Consider the following 22,023-nt stretch of genomic DNA (forward strand, 5'->3'; position numbering starts at 1 on the left):
AGTGTTAAAATTCACACTTATAAAGCTACACTTATTAACAAGGCCAATAGTGTGAAGGAAGGGCTTACAGCAGACTTTAGTCTGGGCTGTAGAAGAAAAGATGGGACTGAGAAGCAAAATGGATCTCCTTCACCAAGTTCTTCTCATTGCAAACAAGATTTCCCGGACTTCTTTTTTATGACAGCAGGCTTTCCCTCTCTTCGGAAATATGCACAGCACTGCTCTTTTGGGTTACATTATCCCAACTGAAAGCAATAACGGCAGTGACAAGATTCCACAATGCAGAGATCAACCCCCGACTCATAATTATCCCCCAGGTGATGTTAAATTCTACTTTCCTTGCCCATAATTTTTCACCCACCTTCCGTTATATATTGAGCTGCTGAAGGCACCCCCATAGTAAGAACAAACAAATGTACATTCAAACACCCACCACAATTTGGACTAAAATCCACACCTTTATATACATGTAGATACCTACCTCTGTGTGCCCGTGAGACAGAGAGTTTCACACCCCTTGCATGAAACTGGAACTGAGGGATCTTGTGTTTTTCTGGATGTTGGCCTGGCCCTGATCCTGGTAGGAAATGTGTTCAGCATCCAGATCCTGCATTCAAATCAATGTGTGGCCCCTCTGTTCACTTCTCCATGTAGTGAGGGGAGGGATGGCAGAGGAAGTGTGTAACCCCATCTTTTAGTGACACAACAGTGTGTGTGTGTGTCTGTTTGCATGCACACTCACACACAATGGAAAAACATGCCTCAACACCCACTTCAATGTGTTTTTGTTCTGGTCAGAGCCTACTCAAAAACTTCTATTTTAAAAAAATCCACTTCTTCCAAAGCAATAACGCCGACAGCAGAGATAACCTGGAAAATCATGGGACCTTTAGTGTGGCATTCCCCCGTTTTCACGCCGCAGCTGCTCACATGACAAGCCGAGAGGCGGCATACCAGCATGCACTGCACTTCCTGCCCATTTTGAGGCTCATGCCCTCCTTTTTTTACCTGGTTAGAAAGCGTGCCGGAATTTCAGCACAGAACGGCACAGTGTCAAGGGACGGCATTTTGACATCTGTGCGAACGACATTTCCCGCACCGTGTCGGTGCAGAGGTAGATATGTGGTGGAACAGGCTTATGCAGCATGCAAGGAAAGTTAGCAAAACCAAGCACTAACCTTATAATAAATGAACGCAATACACCCACCATGCAAATGAAACCAAAGTCTGCCCCCTGCCCCATCATCTCCCTCTGCAAATTAGAGGGCAGCAGCCTGAAAGGGAGGTCCTGGCTCCTAAACAGGCATGTTTCCCATGTGATGTAAATCCTGGTTTTCCAGGGGTCTACACTGCATGGGGGAGTATACATGAGTAGAAGCTGGCTCCCTGATTCACAAAGACACCCTCCAACCTCTGGAAAGAGAAATGGGAATGGGAGTACAGCTAGCACTCTTGTTCCCATGTTTCTCTCCTCATCTGGCACTGAAGTGTGTAAGTGCTTTTTCTTTTTTAACCTGAATTAAGAAGCAATTCCAAATGAATGCTAATATTAACACTGACGACCTAGTTTCGTTTTGCTTTTCACATAAGCCAATGAGTGACGTGCAGCAGGGAAGAGCGGAGTAGGTTTCTAGATAAAGGAAGGGAGGGGGAGGAAGAGGAGAGCAAGCTGTGTGCCTTTGCAATGTCGCGTATGTAAAGAGGAAGCATTGGTTTTTGGTTTCCGTTCAGTTCTAACGTCTATCATTCATACCCAGCAGATTTCTTTGAATTAAAGAAGAAGAAGTGTAAGGCAACAGGGTGGGGGACAAAGAGACAAGTGCCACTCTGGTTAAAAAAGTGATTTTTTTATTTTTAAATTAATATAAAACCTTCAACCTGTTTAAGCAAGATTCTGATTTTAAAACCTAAAAAACAAAAAAACAAAAACAAAAAGAGCCTCAGCATCGCCCTTGCCGCCGGATGTCAGGGAGCACTCTCTTGAGTCCTCCTTCGAATAATCCATCTTCTGGGGAGGTTGACGTTTGTGTTTTTATACCTTTGAAAACTTCAGCAACTTCCCTTCCAGCTTATCCTCCCAAATGCTTAAACTTTGTCCTTTTAAAAAGGGAAACAGCTTGAGAGCTGAAGGGGAAAACCATTCCCCCAAAAAACAAGAAGGGGACGGGTGGGGGTGGGTGGGAGAGCAATAAAGAGTCTGTGGTAAGGTACCAAAAAACAAAACCCCCAACCCATTTCTAGTTTCTGCTACTTGGAGCACACCTGCTGCAGCCGTTGAAGAAAAAGGGTTTCAATAGGCCAAAGTTGGGGCAATGGAGAAAGGGTTTAAACCCAAATGACAGCACGGACGCAAGCCCACGAAACCCCACTCTCGCCCATAAATTTGCCAGCCCATGTATAGGCTAGAGGAGCTGGCTGGTTTTGCCAGACTGTACATGTCTCGGCACCTGTCAAAAAAGGACAAGATTTGCCTCCTTGAATGTACAAAATCTTGAGTAGGACTCAACATGGTCTCACAGATTTACAGCCCCGATAACGTGACATTTTGCACTATTCCATTTCCCCCCCCTTTTCTTTTCGGGCTCCTTCTGTGGCCTACAGTAGAGCCCTGTGGAGCGGAGCCCACAGTGGAAAATTACCTCCCCAACCCCTCATGCTCAGTCACAACATGGGGCAGGGGGTAGAAGCTCAATTCCTTTAGCAGGTGACACCCCACCCAGCCTAGGAGGCTCTCTGAACCGCACGGCCACACAGACAGCCACAGAATCTGAGGCCTGTGCTTTCCCTTCAAGCAAGGAGGGTTTCTTCCCTCAAGGCCCCTCAACCGTCTCAGCTGCTGCAGGCAACTCCTGACAACCAGGAGCCAAAGGAAAATCAAGAGGGGGGCAACAAAATTGGGAAAGGGGGGGAAAGGAGAGGCAACTTTCTGAGCTCTCCCAGCCACCCCCAATCACATACATACGCGCGCGCACACAGGGAGACACCTTGAACCCCCTCCCCGACCCCCCGGATCCAACACAGCCACCCTTCTTTTTTCCAGGCAGCTTTCGCAGAATGCTACCTGGATCTTTGCAATTCCGTTGCTTTCATTCGTGATGTATATACATTAGATATATTTATATATTTATATATTATAGTTATATAATTTTTTTTTCTTTTAAAAAAGAGAAAAAGATCAGTTATTAACTCTCCTGAAGAGTGGATAAGGGAAGAGAAGGAAGGTGGGTGCGGGGGAAAGGAACATCGGGGTTTGGGCTGATGATGACATCTCATCAGTTTTTTTTTCTTTAAAAAAAAACAAAACTATAAAATATTCCAGTGCGATCTTCAGGGGGGAAAAATACCCCCACCCCATTTCCCTGTGCCCCCTTGGATTTGCCACACCCTCTTTACCGCCCCCGCCACCCTATCAACTTCTTCCCCCCCATTCCAAAAACATTAAGTCTTATCTCTGGCCATCCATTGCCGCCATGGCTTTCTGCTGGGGGGGCCCTTGCTGAGACACAGGAGGCCACATGGGCTGCTGGTGGTGGAGGTGGTGGTGGAGGTTGTGACTGGTGGGCGACGAAGGAGGGATCCAGGCAGGTTGGTGGTTTGGAGGCGATGAAGCCCAGTAGGGGCTGAAGCTACCCGGAGGAGAGCAAGCCATGGATGTGATAGGGCTGTTGCTGCTCTGAAGGTTCTCTGAAGTCCGCAGCTTGGAAAACATGGCAAGGGCGTCTGGGAAGTTGGGAGGCGTGGCTGGAGTATTGCTGGGCGTGCACATCTGGAGGGCAGAGAAAGAGAGAAACAGGGTTATAATTGCGACTCCCTTCGCCTGGTCAGTGCAAGGGTTCACCTAATGACTTCCCAAGTCTACTTTAAAAATAATAATAATAGAAGGATATCCAGCTTCCACATGCAACACAAGGAAATAGCCCCAACAAGAGCACATGGCTTCCTCTCCTTCCCCCAACTAAGCAGTACAATGTAGAGTCTGGGAAAATAGATAAAAGAGTTTAGGTCGTTTCCAAAGCATGTGCCACACCCTTGAGCTCCCTCCTTAAAAATTAACTACCCCACTCTGATAAATATTGGCAGAGCAGGGTCCCATATTCACAGCTAAAACCAGTGGCTGGATCGGCATTTTCACCAGCCTGACTGAATGCACCAAATGGAAGGTCTGAGAGGAAGGGGAACTCCATTTTCCACATGGATTAATCAACTGGATGTGCAGCGGATCAATAGGAGCTTGGTGTAAACTATTTTGAGCTCATGGTAGAATGAAATAGAATACAACAAAATGTATAAATAAAACCAACTGATGTTTAAGAAAGGGTTTACAGCTGGTTAAACAGATTTGATGACCTTGACTATTCAACCTATAGACTGGCTACATTGCCCCTACACCCATACCTGCCGGCAAGCTTCTTCCTCAATAAATTCCCACCTTCCCACACAATAAATTATTGAAGGAGGATGGGGCAGATTGCTGCTTGGTGAGCTCCTCCTACCCAGAAGTGGACAACCTTTTGCTGACAGTAATTACAAAATGTTGCTGAAGGAAACCAATGGCAGGAACTGTTGTCAAGATTCTGGCCAAATCTGACTTCAGAGAATGCCCTGCTTTAGGCAGGGGGAGGAAAGAGAGAAAGGGGTAAAGTGATGGGAGGGGGGAGAGAGGATGCAACAATGGTTTACAAGCTGCTTCACAGAAGGATAACAACTAAGGTCTACACCAGTGCTCTTCAGATGTTGTTCAACTACCCATCTTCCCTCACCACTGGATATCTGGCTTGGAGTGATGGGAGTTGTAGCTCCAACAACTGGGGGACCCAAAGTTGAAGAACACTGGTCTACACCATCCTCCATGTTTATCCAGCCCCCAAGCAACTTTTTCTGCCCTTCCCTCCAAAGATGGGGGGCAGAGAGATCTGTGTGTATGTGTGGCCTAAAAATGTTCGCTCCAAAATCTTCCACAACAATATCTAGTTGCTGATCAAGGTATTAAAACCTTCCCACACAATAATAGTAGGAAACTAAGTGATTTCCCTTTGCACAAACCTGCAGGAAGCAGACTTTGGGCTGGCACCAATCTGTGGGCTGGTAGTTGGAAAACACACATAACCCCCTTTTTGGTTTTTGGTGACAATATAAAACCGAAGCAGGAGGGTTTAAAGGCCCAGACCATGTATGATCCAGAATGCATGATCTACATGCCAGGAAAATAGCTGGTCCTACAATTCAGAGAAATGGATGCAAAATCTAAAAGTCTCCAACACTGGTACACACTGACCAAAGAAAGGCAGGGTGTGTAACTGATGCCTGTTTGTCATGTAGTTTGCAAAGTTATGTTTCATTTTGCTTACACAAAGACAGAGATGGATTGCGCAATCCCAAAATGTACAAAAAGCTTTCTGTGTTATGCCATCAAAATGAAGCAGGTGAACAAACAGAACTGAGTGTGTTTTGCATAATTCCAGCACATTTCAGAACGGGGAACCTTTTTGGTTCACGGGAGGCCCCATTGCCAGTGAGCAATGTTGCCTCATCCCCGACAACTGCATTTTCCACTGTGCAGGGCTGCCTCTTTCGGGGTCTTCACATGTGATGTTTGACTTGCATCATTAATCAAGCGCCAACCTCAATCTTCTGGGGAACTCTAAGACTCAGGGCTGGCCCTTTATCTCAGCAGCATCTCACAAACCACCCCCTCACAATAAGCACACTTCCTTATTAAACATCTTCTCCCTCCTAAAGCCTGAGAAGGAAGCATGACAGCTTGAGAGTTGAGAACCCGGCAGAAATTAGCTGCACCAATAGAGGCCAATTTGCAGAACGTGCCATCTATGATGAAACAATGCATATTAATTGCCCCAAGCACGTTGTCTGTCTATACCTTTTGTCTGGCTCCGCCACCATGTAAATCGACTGCTCTCTAAAGCGGTTCCCTCATCTGCAAGATGACCTCTTTTATCAGATCAAACACGGCCAGGTACGCAAGTTCCAGTTTAAGTGAGCAGCTGTGCCAGCTTCAATCTTCTGCAGCCATTCAACTTTCCTATGGGTCCACCCTGCAGTCAAATTCTACTCATGACGTGCTGGAGTGCTCCAATAATCCATGCTGGCCTGGTCTGGCACTCCACTTAAATGGGGGCAAGGGACTGCGTTTGGGAAGCCCATCCACAGAAAGGCACACAAGAAAACGAAAACGCACGCACAAAAGAAACTAGTTACACTTTAACTGACCTTTTCCTCACACATGGCTCGGCATATAAAGCAGGGGTGGCTAAGCTTTTTCTGGCCAGAGGGTCGTGTTCACCCTTGGCCAACCTTCTGGGACCTGCATGACAGTGGTGAGTGTGGCCAGTTCACATGGGGACATAGAAAGGTGGTTATACAGAGTCAGGCCATTTACCTCAGTGCTGTCTGTACTTAAAGGCAGCGACTGGCAGTCTCTCACAGACCACATGGAGGTGCCAGGAGCCGAACCTTTCACAAGCAAAGCAGATGGTCTGCCACTGAGCATCTTCCCCACATGTGCCACACATGCCCATAAAACAGAGGATCATGCGCAGCCTTCCCTCCCAAGCTGATCTATGCAGATCACCTGAGGGAAAGGGGTTATCATCATCTCTCTGCATGTCAAAGGCCTGATCAGATGACTGGGGAAGGGGTGATTTGCATTCCAATTGGGGAGCTGGGCTCTGCTCCTAGCACTGTCTCTACTTTCTTTTAATTTTGCCAGAGCCAAAATCAATAGGGACTTTGAGGGGTGGGCAGAAAAAAATTGCTGGGGGGGGGGGCAAACTAGAGTTGCAATTTTGTCACCTCAATATAAAGAGTAGGGACTTTCCTGTCTTTCCAAATGTTATATATAGGTAAATCAGATCTAATTTGCATTAATACCTGGCCATTCCCCAGCTAATTACCCTACAATAAACACACACACACTGCAAAATTTGTATTTGCAAATGAAAGAGTTGAGCACAGTAACAGGCAATATCCCCATGTTATGGAACCACAAGTTTCCATCTGTGTTAATGCTTGAAAACAGAAGCTGAGGGTTCTATGCTTTTTTCTGGCTCAGACATTTCCAGACGAGAGCACGTGATGAATATTTCCTGCCTCTGCTTCCCATGCATCAGGAAGTTTCATCCAAAATGCCCCCATCTCAGATATTAGGTACTTTATACTGGACAGCTTTAATAGAGGGAGTTGGGGGGGGGGGGTTCCTCGTTCTTCAGGTAATCCTAATAGGGTAGTTTCAAATTGCTTGGAGAAAAATTGGTTCATTCCAGCACAGTCTGGGCCCCACCCTGCAAATAAGTATACTCCTTTTTGTCGGGTCCCTCTAAAAGCTACATTCAAAGTCGTCTGAAAAGAGGAGCAGCTACCTCAATCACCAAGCACTGCGTCCATCCTACACACCTACATGTAATGTAAAGCCCTGAAGTACTCTCCACGTTTGCATACAACTTTCCCTTGGGGTGGAATTTGAACACGCCACCCTTCCGCTCAACCTACTGGCATGTTTGTTTTGACGACTGAGCTCTTTTTTTATTATGTGAACGCAGACTCTCCTGCCTTCCATTTCCCCAGTTCTAAGACTCTGTTTTGTATCTATCTCAAGGTGCTCTTTTTAAAAAAGGAAAGAAGAATGAAGATAAAACACCAAAAGCTAATCAATTTGTCTAGGCTTTTTTTTTTAAAAAAAGGTACCGTGGCTAGCTCAGACACCAGGTTAATAAAAACAAGTTTCCTTGTGTGCAGTCAACTGTGTGAAGGTGCATCTGAAGGGTTGAGTGGGAACAGCAGCAATTTAGCTAGCGCACTACAGTTAACTCTACTCTAAAATAAGAGAAGTTTAAAAGGTTTGCTAGACATCTAGTAAGCATATATATCCAGTGGGGCATAGGTTGCAGGTATGTTCATGTTCCTCTCCCTTGTGTGCCACAGCGTAGGGTTGATCTCCCAAACCTCCCCCTCATAAAAAGGAGCCTGGAAGATTGCCTATATTAACGTATGCCTTGCATCACCCATCTGCACAGTGAGGTGCCCAAATCATGTATGTAAATAAGCCGGGCTGACAGCATTTCTCAACCCATCAAGATGTCAGCCAGCCCTAACACCCTGATGCCAAATACATTGTGTGGAACTAGTTGAAACAATGGGATTTGGCTGCCAAGGTAAGAGTGTCTCAACCTACATAATTTATTCAAATTTAATTTTTTACACAACTGCTTGCATGTAGGGAAAAACCCATGAACGTCATCAGACATGTGCCTATATCACATCGCATCCAAGTGATGAGGATTAAGATTCCCACTGTATGGAAACGTGACAAGAGAAGACACACAACAGCCTACTTACTGTTTTACCTTCAAGGAAGTGATCTGTCTGTAGGAAACTCAAGCCAAGCAACCCTTACCAGAGGCAACTTAGGCACAAGAAGTTGTCGGAAATAAAAGCCACTGATTTATGGTGCTCACTTGCATCTTGTATATTTAAAACATCAGAAGCAATAGTATTTCTTTACTACAAGTGTACCTCCCCCTTTCCTCCAAAGAGCTCAACGGGCAGCATACGTTGTTCCACCCCACCCTTTATTTTCACAACAACCCTGTGAGGAAGGTTAGACAGAGAGATGAAGAGTGGCCAAAGGTCACCAGTGAGCTTAATGGCCAAGTGAGGATTTGAACCTGCATGTCCCCAGTCGCAGTCCAACAGCCTAACCACTGTGCCACACCAGCTCTCTTGTTACCCTGATATATTTTGCTTCTTTACTTAGAAAATTTATAAACCACTTGCTCAAAAAGTACAGTCATACCTCGGGATAAATGTGCTTCAAGTTAAGTATTTTCGGGTTGTGCTCCACGGCGACCTGGAAGTAATGGAGCGCATTACTTCTGGGTTTTGCCGCGCGTGCATGCGCAGACGGTCAAAATGATATCACACGCATGCGCAGAAGCAGCGAAACGGATCCCGTGGTACCACTGTACTTCAAATGGTGTACAGGTTCACACATACACGACAAAAAAAATAAAAATGCACCATAGAAAAGTACACAGTTACCAGTCTTCATCCAACTCCTGGAATGGAAGATTAGAACCACAGTAGAAATATGCCATAAGCAGATGAACACAACTAGTTTCTTCTATTTTGCAGCCTATGTAACATCAAGCACAGCTTTTCCTTTGATGGCCTTACTCTAGAAGTACTCTCAAATGAGAAAAACGGATCATTATTCAAAAGTTGCTAAGTGAAACCTGCCACAAAGTTTTGAAGTGTGGAGCGGCTCCTATTTACGTTTCTAGCCTGCCCCCCATTTTCAACTCTGGTTTTCCCTCTCTCCCACCTGTGTTGAACCAAAGGTGAACTTGTTCCAGAAGCTTTGCTAACACCATCTTGGTAGTCAAGATTAACCCCACAACTAATTGGTAGTAGTTGTAGCAGTGAGCTTTGATATACGTGAATTGGCTTGCTTTGATGCTACCCTTATCTGTGGGGCTTGGGGTGCTGGGCTCTGAGCCCAGAAAAGGGGAGCTATCCAAAAGGTTTGGATATTTGCCACCTATGCCCTCGGTCTGGCCAGGTGGAGTGATGGGAAGTCCTGGCCAAAGTTACATATGCTGCAATTTTCTTAGGCAATGTTTATAGTAAGTATAATATAATCCAGGGTAGGTGAACTGAGTTTATGTAGCTTAATGCATCAAAAAGTTAGCCAGAATACCCCACCTCAGGCAATGAAGTCAAATACATAAAGCCAAGATGCAGTTGGCCTCTACAGTTATCATCCATGCCCACCTTAGGCAATGTTGTGAAGATGCCTCACACCGTATAAACACTGGCCTATAGGGCTATTTTGTGATATTGTGCATGTTTTTAAAAAGCAAGCTTCTAGTTCTCATACGTAGAAGGAAAACATCTGCAAGCGTCATGTGCTAAAGGTTCAAACAGCAGGGACTTGCTGCAGTCAGGGGGCCTTCCTTGCCCCTACCTGCTCCCCACACCTACTTCATCCTTTTGAGGCCTGTTTCTTTCCGCCATTTCAATCCTTTAAAATATTCTGAATTCTGAGGGGAGAAAACCCACCCGACTGGAGTCAAAATGGTCTAACAATGCAATGTCAAAATCAAGCCTGAAGGAAAAGTTATGTCCAACTCTGAAGCCTCTGCAAAATACTAGCTAGACCCCACCCACTTTTGGCCTCTGGCCCTGAGCAAACTACTTCTGAGGGAATGTGGCCCTCAGAATGTGGCCCTCGCCTGGGAGTGGAGGTTCCCTAGCCCCTTTAATCCTGCAGTCTCCTCACTTGTTCATTTCTAATTCTTTTTTAAACAAAACCCATCTCTGCATTAATTCTGAGGAGATCCAGAACATTTTTGGCACGAAGCATCGTTGTGGCATGTTGCTTTGCTTTGTTTCTCCAACGCCAACAGAATAGGCATCATGTGAGTCCAATAAGTCACTGTAAAAACACACACACAGAAACTACCAGAGCCTTGCTTTGTTGGAAGGTGTGTTCTGGGGGTCATGTTTACTAGAGGGCAAGTTTCCTGTGTCACAAACAAGCCGAATCAAAAGAACTATAGTCCACAACATATATGGCAAAAACATTGCCAGTGAACACCATTGTCCTGAGGAGAAATGAACATTTCCCTCCAAGTAGCGCGTGCCAGATTAAACAATCCCAGAATAGACCAAAGGGGTGGGGGAAGAGAGAGAGAAAGAAAGAAACCCCACATCAGTTTTAGTCTATTTAGACTCGGTGAACATGGCTGCCCTCTCTAAAAGGCAGGGAGGGCCCCATGTTAGCAGCCTCACAGTGATCAGCAGCGTTACCACAACAAACAGAGAAGTTACAAAACTAGCAAGGAGGGGGCTTCTTGCTCGGGTTACAAGAGACCTCCAATTCCCCACCACACACACACACACCTGCAGGGACATCCATGCTAGGGTCACATAACACAACTTGGTGAAATCCAATACCAACCTAAAATCCAATGGATCTTTCAAGAGGAGAAAAATAGGTGTGAAAAATAACTTACAATTGACAACACCTCTTATAATATAACAAGGGTAGGGGGACTACATATGTGTACACACACACACACACACACACACAGAGAGAGAGAGAGAGAGAGAGAGAGAGAGAGAGAGAGAGAGAGGTGTCTTTTTCTTTAACTCAAAGTAGTTTTCAAGATTAGGAATAATTGGGAGCTGCCTGGCACTGTCAATCTATTGGTCCATGTGGCTCAGTTCCTAGACCAGTGTTTCTCAAACTTGAGTCCCCAGCTGCTGTTGGACTACAGCTTCCATTATCACTGACCACTGGTCTTGCTCACTAGGGATGATGGGAGCTGTAGTCCAACAACAGCTGGAGACCCAAGCTTGAGAAACACCGTCCCAGATATTGCTGAACTACAACTCCCAAGCTGCTTGGTCAGGGATTATGGGAGCTGTAGCCCAGAAACATCTAGAGCACTAAGTCTACAGTGCTGACAGTGGCTCTCTAGGGTTGAAGACAAGAGTCTTCCAACCCATCTTGAGATGATAGGGATTGGACTCGAGACCTTTTACATGCAAACCACACACTCTAAAGCCCTTCCCTGTGTTTTGGGTTGGTAATGTCAAGTAATATGCTTTGCTGATACTGAATGATGGGCAATTTTTATACAGGTTTTTCTTTAAAGGCACACAAATGGAAAGTTCAGGGTTAATTTGCAATCCAGAGCAAACACACAGAACAGCCATTCACAAACAAAGGTAGTTCCTGGTCTCTAGGAGAACCAGCCAATATAGTTCAAAGATGAGCATATGCATAAGCGCTGCATCCAGCAAAATCAGTGGGGGGGGGGGAGAACAATTTCTGCGAAGGCCATAATGGAACGTTTGCGAACACCCCGCCAAATCAGCTCAGGGGATTCCCCCGGAGCAGATTTGGGGTGATGTACCCAAGGAGCAGCAGTTCCACTGCGCTTGAGCAAGTTGTTCCACGCAGACATTTTTTTAAAAAATTGGATTCAATCCAAAGACTCAAAAGCCAGGAGAGGCCTGCTGGCCATAGAAACAACTCAGGACACTGTGAGACCTGAAAAATTCAAGTACTGTAGAGAAATGAAATCTAAAGAACACATACGCATCTTCAGAAGAAGCAAGTGTAACTTCCTTTACTTTTCTGAATGATGTGCAGCAGCAAAGGGTTTGTTCCATCCATGCAACAAATCAAAGCTACGTGGGCTATGAAAAATGTGGACAGGCCCAAGCGCAAAGTTCTTTTTACACCTCAGTCTCAGTTCTACTATGTCTACTTTATAAGTGGCAAATTGCCTGTGGCAAGCAAACTTGAGGAAGTTGTCGTGGGTGGAGTTAGGGCAGAATATAACCTCCATTATAGTAACTCGATGTTAAAAGGGTGGATTTTGCAACCAGGGTGAAAAAAAAACCAAGGAACAGGTTCGACTTTGCAATGTAGATGTATCCCTATCAGCAAGAGCCAGGCTGCTTTTCCTTCTCATCTACAGACTAATTTAGCTAGCAGCTTGCGACATCCTAGAAACCTCTGGAGAGGTCCAACACAAAAGAGTACAGCAGAAAAGCATCTCCGTCACCAGCTTCTCCTCACTTCCTGGTAAGTCCTCACAATTTTGTGTAATCATTCTAATTTTAGCATCTTAAAAAACACACACACACACAACCCTCCTGTGAGGTCTCTCCCCCCCCCCCAGTCGTCACCCCAAATGCCTGCTGTCAACACCCATTTTGCAGCTGAAGGTGGGGGAAAACTTAAAATGGTGAGGGCCAGCCCACAGAAGGAAGAATTAGATCACTGTGTTCGGTGTGTACAAAAAAAAGAGGAAAAAAAGCCTGCCGAACTTCAGAAAGGAAGAGGAGAACATGACTAACAGAAAAATGGGTGTGTGTTATGAAACAGCTGCCTGGGAAAAAGTGTGCAGCAGCCCAAAGAAAGGAGTGGGGAGGAGGAGAAAGAAACAGCAGCAGGGAAGGGTTCCTTTACCAATGGCCCAGTTTTAAAGGAGCAACAGGCCATTACTCCTTAAAGCATAAGGTATAGAAATACTATTGGACCACACAGCCTAGACACCACTTTGTAAATGAAGGCACCGTATTTTTCGCTCTACAAGACGCACCAGACCACAAGACGCACCTAGTTTTTGGAGGAGGAAAGCAAGAAAAAAAAAATTCTGAATCTCAGAAGCCAGAACAGCAAGAGGGATCGCTGCGCAGTGAAAGCAGTGATCCCTCTTGCTGTTCTGGCTTCTGCGATAGCTGCGCAGCCTGCATTCGCTCCATAAGACGCACACACATTTCCCCTTACTTTTTAGGAGGGAAAAAGTGAGTCTTATAGAGCAAAAAATACGGTAACTCAACGGAACAATAACACCCAAACATACTGCCCAGAAAATCCGTTCTCCCTCTTGTTGCATTTGCTATTGGATGCAGCAGAGGGACGGTGTTATCTATCCTAGCTGCAGGTGTGTTACCTCACCATCAAGCAGCACAGCCTGGCAGGAGCAAGCCCAGAACAGGCAGAAAGTAGGACCTATATAATTATAAACAGGGTTCAGCAGGGAGGAAACCATTGCATAATGCTCCCTTATACATGACTCAACCTTCCTGCCTGTCAAATTAAAAACAAACAAACGCAGCAACAACAAAATCCTAACAGAAGCTTTGCAAACTAAGGATTGGCAAGCGGAAGCACAGAAGGTAACCTTGACCTTCCTGGCATAAAACAAGCCCAGCTCGCCACGTGGGGCAAACACTCTTTTGCAATCCCAAGCAATTCAACCTTAACGCTCAATGCAGCCTAATAAGGAGGGGAATAGACATTTCTGAGCTTCGTATGCTGATTTATAGAAAACTATACTACCTCGGCTACCACAAAGATCTCATCCTGTCCTTCTGTCATTAGCCTTGCACTGGAAGCTCCACTGTATGTTTCATATGGCCACAGTTCAGTGTGGGGTGGTTGTGCAAGCATGTTTTTAAAACAGAGAAGGCATTCACATGTGCCACAACAGGAGCATTAATTCCAACTGATTCGCTGCAAGTCGGAATCACGCTATCAGCTGCTATGTGTGTGGGAAAACGGCACCATTTGTGCCTGCAGCAAGCTGTGCAAAGTTAATATAATTAAAACAGTTAAGCTGTCACAGATCTCTTTTATTAAAGGCAAAGTCAATGCAGTGGTGTGAACTGACCCCAAATGGCATCATTGAACGCATCCATTGGCAAAGTAAGCAGCCTGGGTCATCGTCTATTTAGGGGTGAAGGCGTCAGTTAAACAGGGTGCCCAACCCCAGGATAAAGCAAAATGGTTTGCGATAAGCAATACACTGACAGCCAAATCAACAGTGTTGCTAAACGGAAACCCACCAACAGCCAAAGCTGGACTGTTGTGAGAAGGAAGTCTTAGGAAAGAGCCAGTTCATGCGCTGGGCACATGACTGTGAGTTTGTCACTTGTCCACTTTGTGCCTCCTGGTGAACTCCTGTAATGTTTGAAGATTCAAGTCTATAAACACATGGGGGCAAACCATCCGCTTGTGACACAAGTCCATCAAGGACCTTTAAAGACATACATTTACCTTTCAAACTCTCTAGCAACTACTCAAGTGTACTTGAGAGGCACATTTGTCTGCTGTGTAGGAGAAATGAGAACTTTCCATGCTGAGAAAACACACAGGCACAGCGGTATCTTCACTGTCAAGCTACATTCATAAATATCACAGGCCGCATCCACAGCATACATTTAAAGCACCACTATACCATGTCAACAGCCATAGCTTCCCCCAAAGAATTATGGGAACTGTAGTTTAAGGGTGCTGAGAAGAGAGCCCTATTCCCATCGCTGAGCTACAATTCCCAGAGTTCTCTGGGAAGAAGGATTGGTTGTTTAAGCACTCTGAGAATTGTAGCACAGGTCTCCTAACTCTCAGCTCCCCTTAAATGACAGTTCCCAGGATTCTTTGGGGGAAGCCAAAGCTGTTCAAAGTGCTGTAACAGTGCTTTAAATATATGGTGTATTGGCAGTCTTTGAATCACAGAGATCTGCTTTGCAGTGCAAGACATTGCCGCTAAACGCAAGGCCAAAGTTAGAGCATATCCAACAGCCAGTTGCCTGGGACAACTGCAATTCTTAGAAGGTATTATCAATGCCATTTTGTCTTGAGATGATCCTATACAAACATGCCAGTTTCAAACTAGGTTTACTGTGTTGAACAATTTATTTTGCTTTTGCCAGTCATGGGAAGGGACAACTAGCTAAGCAGGGTCCCAAAGCCTCGCCGCTGGCTATTACTTTTGCTCTCACCCCCAACTTAAGATTTTATGTAGGTCCATGGGGTGCTCAGTGCTCAGTCAAGCACCAAGTTCTGGCCTTTTGCTTTGTGGAATCTCAGAATATACATAGCTGTGTAAAAACAATAGAAATTCCAATGTTGCTGAACACATCTCAACAGCACTCCTACATATTAAATTCAATTATTCCTCGTAGCCTAAACCACTTTCCATTTATCATTCCAATGGCCTCTGGCCACAATCCCTGAACCTCTGAAGCTGCTTCAGCCCCTCAGACATCACAAGGCGCTACTATTTTCTACATGATTTGTGAGTCGCCCTGAAGGAGAGTAAGTAACTGCAACTCTACTGCATGGTTAACAATCAAAGCCTGCTATACCTGCAACACAGAATGAGAGCTCAATTTTTTTTTAAAAAAAAAACACCTTTAAAATGGCATTTATTTGGGAAGGAGCATTTGTCCATATTTGCTTCTATTAGCCTAGAAACCGAGCTTTTCTGGGGTGTCAAGGCTGCAGCTGGACAAAGAAAAAAAGGAGGAAGGTTGGATGCATGTATGTGTGTGTGTGTGTAAGACAATCATTTTATTTTTTTAGTTTCCATTTGTTCCTTAATATAAAAATGTTTATCCTACCCTGTTGCTGCTCATGCAGCATTCAGGGCAGTTCCCAACAATGTAAAATCACATTACACTAGCACATAGTCAAACAGAAAAATAAAACAATAGGAGAGACAAAATAAACTACATTAACATCCATTTGAAAGCAGCAACAGCAGAGATCACAGGTAAAACTGACCATATGTATTTTTAAGTCTTTTGAAGTGTTTACGCTACTTGCATTCTAACACATTTTTGTTCCTTCATATGCTCACCACCTGACCAAAGACTTTCGGCTGATCTTGGGAGAAGGAAAGTGACATCAAGTCTGGTTTCAAAAGCTCTGAAATAAACCCTGAAATAGCTCCATTTACAGCACACCAAATGTAGCAGAAATAGTGCTGATTTACACATTATGAATGAGTGTTCATGCAAGCATTGACTAGAGCATATACGGCCACATGACCAGTACAGTGCAAAGAACTTATGACACCATGTATATCGTCTCACATAACACCTTGCTGTTCACCTGAGCATGCAGAAGCATGCACGTGTGTGTGTGTGTGTGTGTGTGTGTGCGTGCAAAGAACTTTGAACCACAAATGAACACTGCATGATCCTGATGTATTAAAACAATGCTCAGTGGGCGGGGGTGGTTTCTAGGAGGAAGTCTGGACCTTTCATTACACGCTGGCTGTGGCCAATGCTACAAGCGCTACGATAACGCACATGGTTACACAGAATGCTATGAAAAGGCTCTGATTTCAGCTGGTCATTTATATAGCACTGACAATGTGCATAGTACAGAGCAGAGAAAAGAAAAGCAAGCAACACACCCGCAGGTTCCTGCCCCAAGGAGATTACAATGTACAGTTCAACATTGGGGAGATGAAGGCAGGGGGAGAAGAAAAGGGTGAAGCAAGAACAAAAGAAAGCAATCAAGATGCAAACTTAGGAACATGTTGAAGCACTGACACAGCCAGGGGAAAAAATCTTATATTGTCCCAGCACAAAGAAAGCACACACAAAGCTGTCATGGCATTTTCTCAATAGACAAAACTAAAGTGCCTAGAAACGTACAAAGCCACAAGCATCTTACGCCAGTGCTCCGTAAACATCCAGCGCACTTGATAACCTTAAATATTTTATAGTAAGCTGTAGTAGGAAGGAGAAGATCCCCAAGCCACCCTTACAATCAAACGCGCACACACACACCAATTTCTTTTGTCCGCATCCAATTGCGCAGTTGGCCTTGACATATATTCAAATGGAGCTTGGCTGTGTTTTTCAGAACTCAATAAACTAAGCAAATAGACAATCATCCTGGGTGCTGGAGGAACTACAGAAAACACAGAATACTTTTGATGTAGCTACTTGCTTGCCTTTACAGACAAGGCTGCTCATGTTACCTCTACTACCTCTTGCCTACAAATATGTACCCTGCTTATCAATAAAACCATGCCCTAGGTAGGCTTACAAAGGTATAACAAAAAAATAGAAATAAAGCTATAACCCAACAATGAGAGGTAGAGGAACATATAAGGAGAGGAATAAAACAACAACAACAAAACTGCTGCTAAATATACTTGTTAAATTTGCACCTTGCCCTTTCCACCCCATAGTGGCTCACAGTGAAATAAGGTCTGGGTAAAACGAACACACAAACATTTTTTTGCCAAGAGTCAAAAACACAAACCGTTAGGTGCCAAGCATACGGAGCTGCAGAGGAAACAATTCTGGAGTCAAGGTAGCACTAGACAGAAGAACCCAAAGTCTCAACTGCCAACCAGCCAATCTTGGCTGGTTAGGTCATCTGAAGGAAGAACTCCTCAGATGACCTCAAGGAATGGGCAAGTTTGTACAGGAATAGGCAGCCTTTGAGATACCATAAGCAAGGGCAGGGATACTATGGCCATCCAGAACTTGCTGGTCTACAACTCCCTTCATCCCTGAGCACTTCAACCTCTGGAGGGCCACAGGCTCCCCATTCCCTCCCTATACAGGGTGGGTTCATGTCTCATAGGTTACCAGCAGCATGTTGACTAAAGCCTCAGGACGCACAGCATAACGCTCTTGAAACTGGCAAGCTGTGCTCCAAATGGCCTGGTCATGTTGTGCGGATGCCTGATTATCGTCTTCCAAAGCAACTACTCTCTTCCGAACTTAAAAATGGAAAGCATACTGCTGGTGGTCAATGAAAGAGGTTTAAAGACTGTCTCAAGGCAAATCTAGAAAAATGTAGTATAAACACTGACAATTGGGAAACACTGGACTGCAAGCGCTCCAGTTGGAGAACAGCCTTTACCAAAGGTGTCATGGGCTTTGAAGACACTCGAACTCAGGATGCAAGGGAGAAATGTGCTAAGTGGAAGGCATGCTTGGCAAATCCACACCATGATCAACTCCCACCCAGAAAGCATGTGTGGATCCAGAATTGGCCTCCACAGTCACTTATGGACTCATTTTTAAAACCGTGTTTATGGAAGACAATCTTACTCGGCTACGAGTGATCGCCAAAGAAGAATAATAATAAAGAGGTCCCAGTTAGAACCACAACCAAAGCTGGTGAAAAGAACTTCGTGCCATTTGGGTGTCCAAAAAGCAGGAGTATAACCTCAGATGAAACTCCAACCCTTGGATCAGACCATTAGCAGCACCTCCATCTTGTGTAGGCAAAATCTCAGTTTACCCCTTGTCCAGTTTATTACCGACCCCAAGACATAAGATCGCCACTTTACTACCATCGTTTTCGCTGGTGGAAAACAGCAGCAGAGAGGCACTAACTGACCCCAAGCCAGGAGGAACACCCAATTCTCCTCAATACAGACAAATTGGTAAATACATCTGCAGACAAGGTGTCAGATATTCCTTACTGCACAGGTTATTTTCTTCTTTTCGGCAAATTAATAAACCCAGTCTGTACCATTACCACTTCTTCTAAATTATCTGCCTTTGAGGGGGGAAGTGGGTGGGTTTTTTGTTTTTTTTAACTATTCATGACAAGTATATTTCATTCAAAATACTCTAGGCCAGCACTGGGCTGCCTCTTTTAGCAAAAAGTGCTGCAGTGTTGCACATTAAAATTGTCACACGTACATCAGCATGCAGATTAAGTGCAATTAAAGCATTCTGCTTGTTATTTTCAAAACTCTGGCAGACACAAAGATGTGATTTAAATGCATGTTGTTACACCGTGGCAATAACACAGAATCAGTTATTTTGTGCAGAATTTAGGACTCGGACCCTCATATTTATTTCAAGCAAGTTGCTAAATAGATATGCTTGAAATTGTTTGTAGACAATGCCTGACAGTGGTTCAGAAACTGGTGAAATGGGAGAGGGCGGTTGTCACCGAGCCGAACTTCCAGAGATGAGGAAGAAGAGCTCAATGCCTCCCTTCCTGGGGCTACAAAAACAGTACGAAATAAATATAATCAAATGGGCTTCGTTACACAGGTCACAGAATACAGGTTTTCTTGTGGCTGTGTTTTAAAACAGAGATTGTGAGGAAAGACGTGCACCAGGCTTCAGGAATATGTTTTGTCAGAGCAGAAGACACCTGCAAGCCAGTGGGATAATTACTGTATTGCTACAAGCAACTGCTTGTATAAAGCTGCCCTGAATCCCCTCAAACACACCCCCACTATCCTCACTAGACAGGAGGGAAAAACAGGAGGAAAAACCAAAAGTGATTACCAGCTGAGTGACTGCAGGACTGCACACCTACTTTTAACACCCTCCCCAGCTGAATTGGAAAACCTGCCTCCATGGTCCAAGAGTCTAGGAAAGTGGACAGAACTATGCATTTATTTTTGGAGGCTGTCAAGATGCTGTTGGATTCCCCAGTGCCATGATTTGGAGGGCCACACATTCCCAGTCCCCATTTTAAAGGAAAACAAGAGTGCCTCTTGTTGCCTACCAGCATTGTAGAATTCTACAGTGGTATCTCAGGTTAAGTACTTAATTCGTTCCAGAGGTCCGTACTTAGCCTGAAACTGTTCTTAACCTGAAGCACCACTTTAGCTAATGGGGCCTCCTGCTGCTGCCGCGCCGCCGGAGCACAATTTCTGTTCTCATCCTGAAGCAAAGTTCTTAACCTGAAGCACTACTTCTGGGTTAGCGGAGTCTGTAACCTGAAGCGTATGTAACCTGAAGTGTATGTAACCTGAGGTACCACTGTATTTCCCAAGGTACTCCCAAACGTCAAAGAGGTGGTGAATGTAAGTGAGAAGTCTGCCAGGCGAGCGGAGCACAAGAGCCAAGAACTATTTCAAGCCGCCCTGATTAGCGTAATTTCAGCCTCAACATGCTTACTTGCTTTGAAGTACTCCCTCTCTTCTTAAAAAAAAATTCCTTTATATAAGGATCAAAGCATCAAAAATATACAAAAACAGAAGTGTCCATCCATTCTTACCACAACATTGAAAACGCTTGAATTTTCAGCTTTTAAAATTATTGATCCTAACTCTTATAGGATCATAGAATTGTAGAGTTGAAAGGGATCGTGAGGGTCATCTAGGCCAACCCCCTGAAATGCAGGAATCTTTTTGCCCAACGTGGGGCTCGAGCCCTATATTTTTATATTTAATAAATTGCATGACTTTTACAGTGGTAAATAAAACACAATCAATTTTCAGTGAATTCATCCCATCTTTGATTTTCTTCTTTCCTTATAACGTATCATTATTTAAGGGTTTGATGAACCAAGAGGGGGGGGGGTTAAATCTCTGCAATGACAGCTAAATACCTCCCCAAATAATTGTCCATGTAGACCAAAGCAAGTGTTATATCCATGTGGTGCTCTAAGGAGTGTTCACTGGGGAGGGGGTGCCAGGAAGTGTAGACAAGTGTGCAAAAAAGGAAGATGAGAAGTGGGGCAGATGACTTGTAACCATGCTTGCTTGTGACACAACAGGGGGACAGTCCCTGCAGATTCTAGAAACAGACTGAAGAGCAGCCCAGGAAGAAGTCAAGTTTGCTTCCAGGTACTGCCTCATCTACATGTTAGGACCCTGTCCTCTTAGGCTGCGCATACAGCAATACAGCATACATTTAAAACACAATGAAAGCACATGGCTTCCGCCAAATAATCCTGGGAAATGGTAGTTTGTTAAAAGCGTTGGAAACTGAAGCTCTGAGAAGGATAAGCGACAGTTCGCAGGGTTATGCAGCCTTCGGGTCACTTTCTGCTACCCTTGATTTCCAAGTACAGTGATACCTCGGGTTACATACGCTTCAGGTTACAGACTCCTCTAACTCAGAAATAGTACCTCGGGTTAAGAAATTTGCTTCAGGATGAGAACAGAAATCGCGCTCTGGCGGCACAACGGCAGCGGGATGCCCCATTAGCTAAAGTGGTGCTTCAGGTTAAGAACAGTTTCAGGTTAAGAACGGACCTCCGGAACAAATTAAGTACTTAACCCGAGGTACCACTGTAGCTGAAAAATGGTAGGACTGAAGAGGGCAGGATGAGGAGAGCCCTGAACCGCATTCACTAAAAGGTCAAAAGGCCGTGGCCTTCGCTGCAGGAAAGTGGGGGGTGCAGATTTTATTGTAGTTTTCGGGCTAGAGTTTGCCTTTTCAGGCCATCTTAAAATAATTCCTCCTTTCTCCTGCAACTCTCTGTGTCACTACAGCACTACACTGTTCTGGAAAGTCTGATACTCTGGGATAGGTTCTTGGGATCAAAGAAGGCTTCAGGTGTTGGGGGTGGTGGTGAGATGGGTTAAAGATTACCTTCCCTCCTATCCCCAACTGGAGATCTTCCAGGATCAAAGTTCCTCTGATGGGAACAAGTTAGTCATGCCCACTAATTTCAATGGGTCAATTCGGAGAATGACTAACCCTAGATACAGCCCTCTAGATCCAGGCAGAAACATCTTAACACTGATATTGGGTCACTGAATCACACACACACCATGTTAAATGCTCTCCTCTGGTCTAAAGGACTGGCTAGGTCTATACATGGTTAGTTTTAAGTTATGCTTCATCACTCTAGAGACCATTCACTGCAATGGGAAAAACCTTTAAATACTCACAACCAAGCAATTACTTCCTTCTCTTAAGATGAAGTACCTAAACTAAAATTAGGAGATTTAATTCAATGTCTTTTCTGGGAGT

At 44.7% G+C, this 22,023-nt stretch overlaps 1 protein-coding gene across 1 annotated transcript in view; it reads right to left on the reverse strand.

Annotated features, from left to right (window-relative positions):
* Positions 1-2,568: 2,568 nt before the first annotated feature.
* The window catches only part of UBALD2 (UBA like domain containing 2), a 31,025-nt gene continuing 11,570 nt past the window's right edge, over positions 2,569-22,023 (reverse strand). The window contains exon 3 of the mRNA XM_081185471.1: positions 2,569-3,766. Within this exon, the coding sequence (XP_081041597.1) occupies positions 3,446-3,766 (321 nt within the window). The 3' untranslated portion in view covers positions 2,569-3,445. The remainder of the gene's footprint in view (positions 3,767-22,023) is intronic.

The sequence above is a fragment of the Podarcis bocagei genome (assembly GCF_964188305.1).
Source record: "Podarcis bocagei genome assembly, chromosome: 2".
Classification (NCBI taxonomy): domain Eukaryota; kingdom Metazoa; phylum Chordata; class Lepidosauria; order Squamata; family Lacertidae; genus Podarcis; species Podarcis bocagei.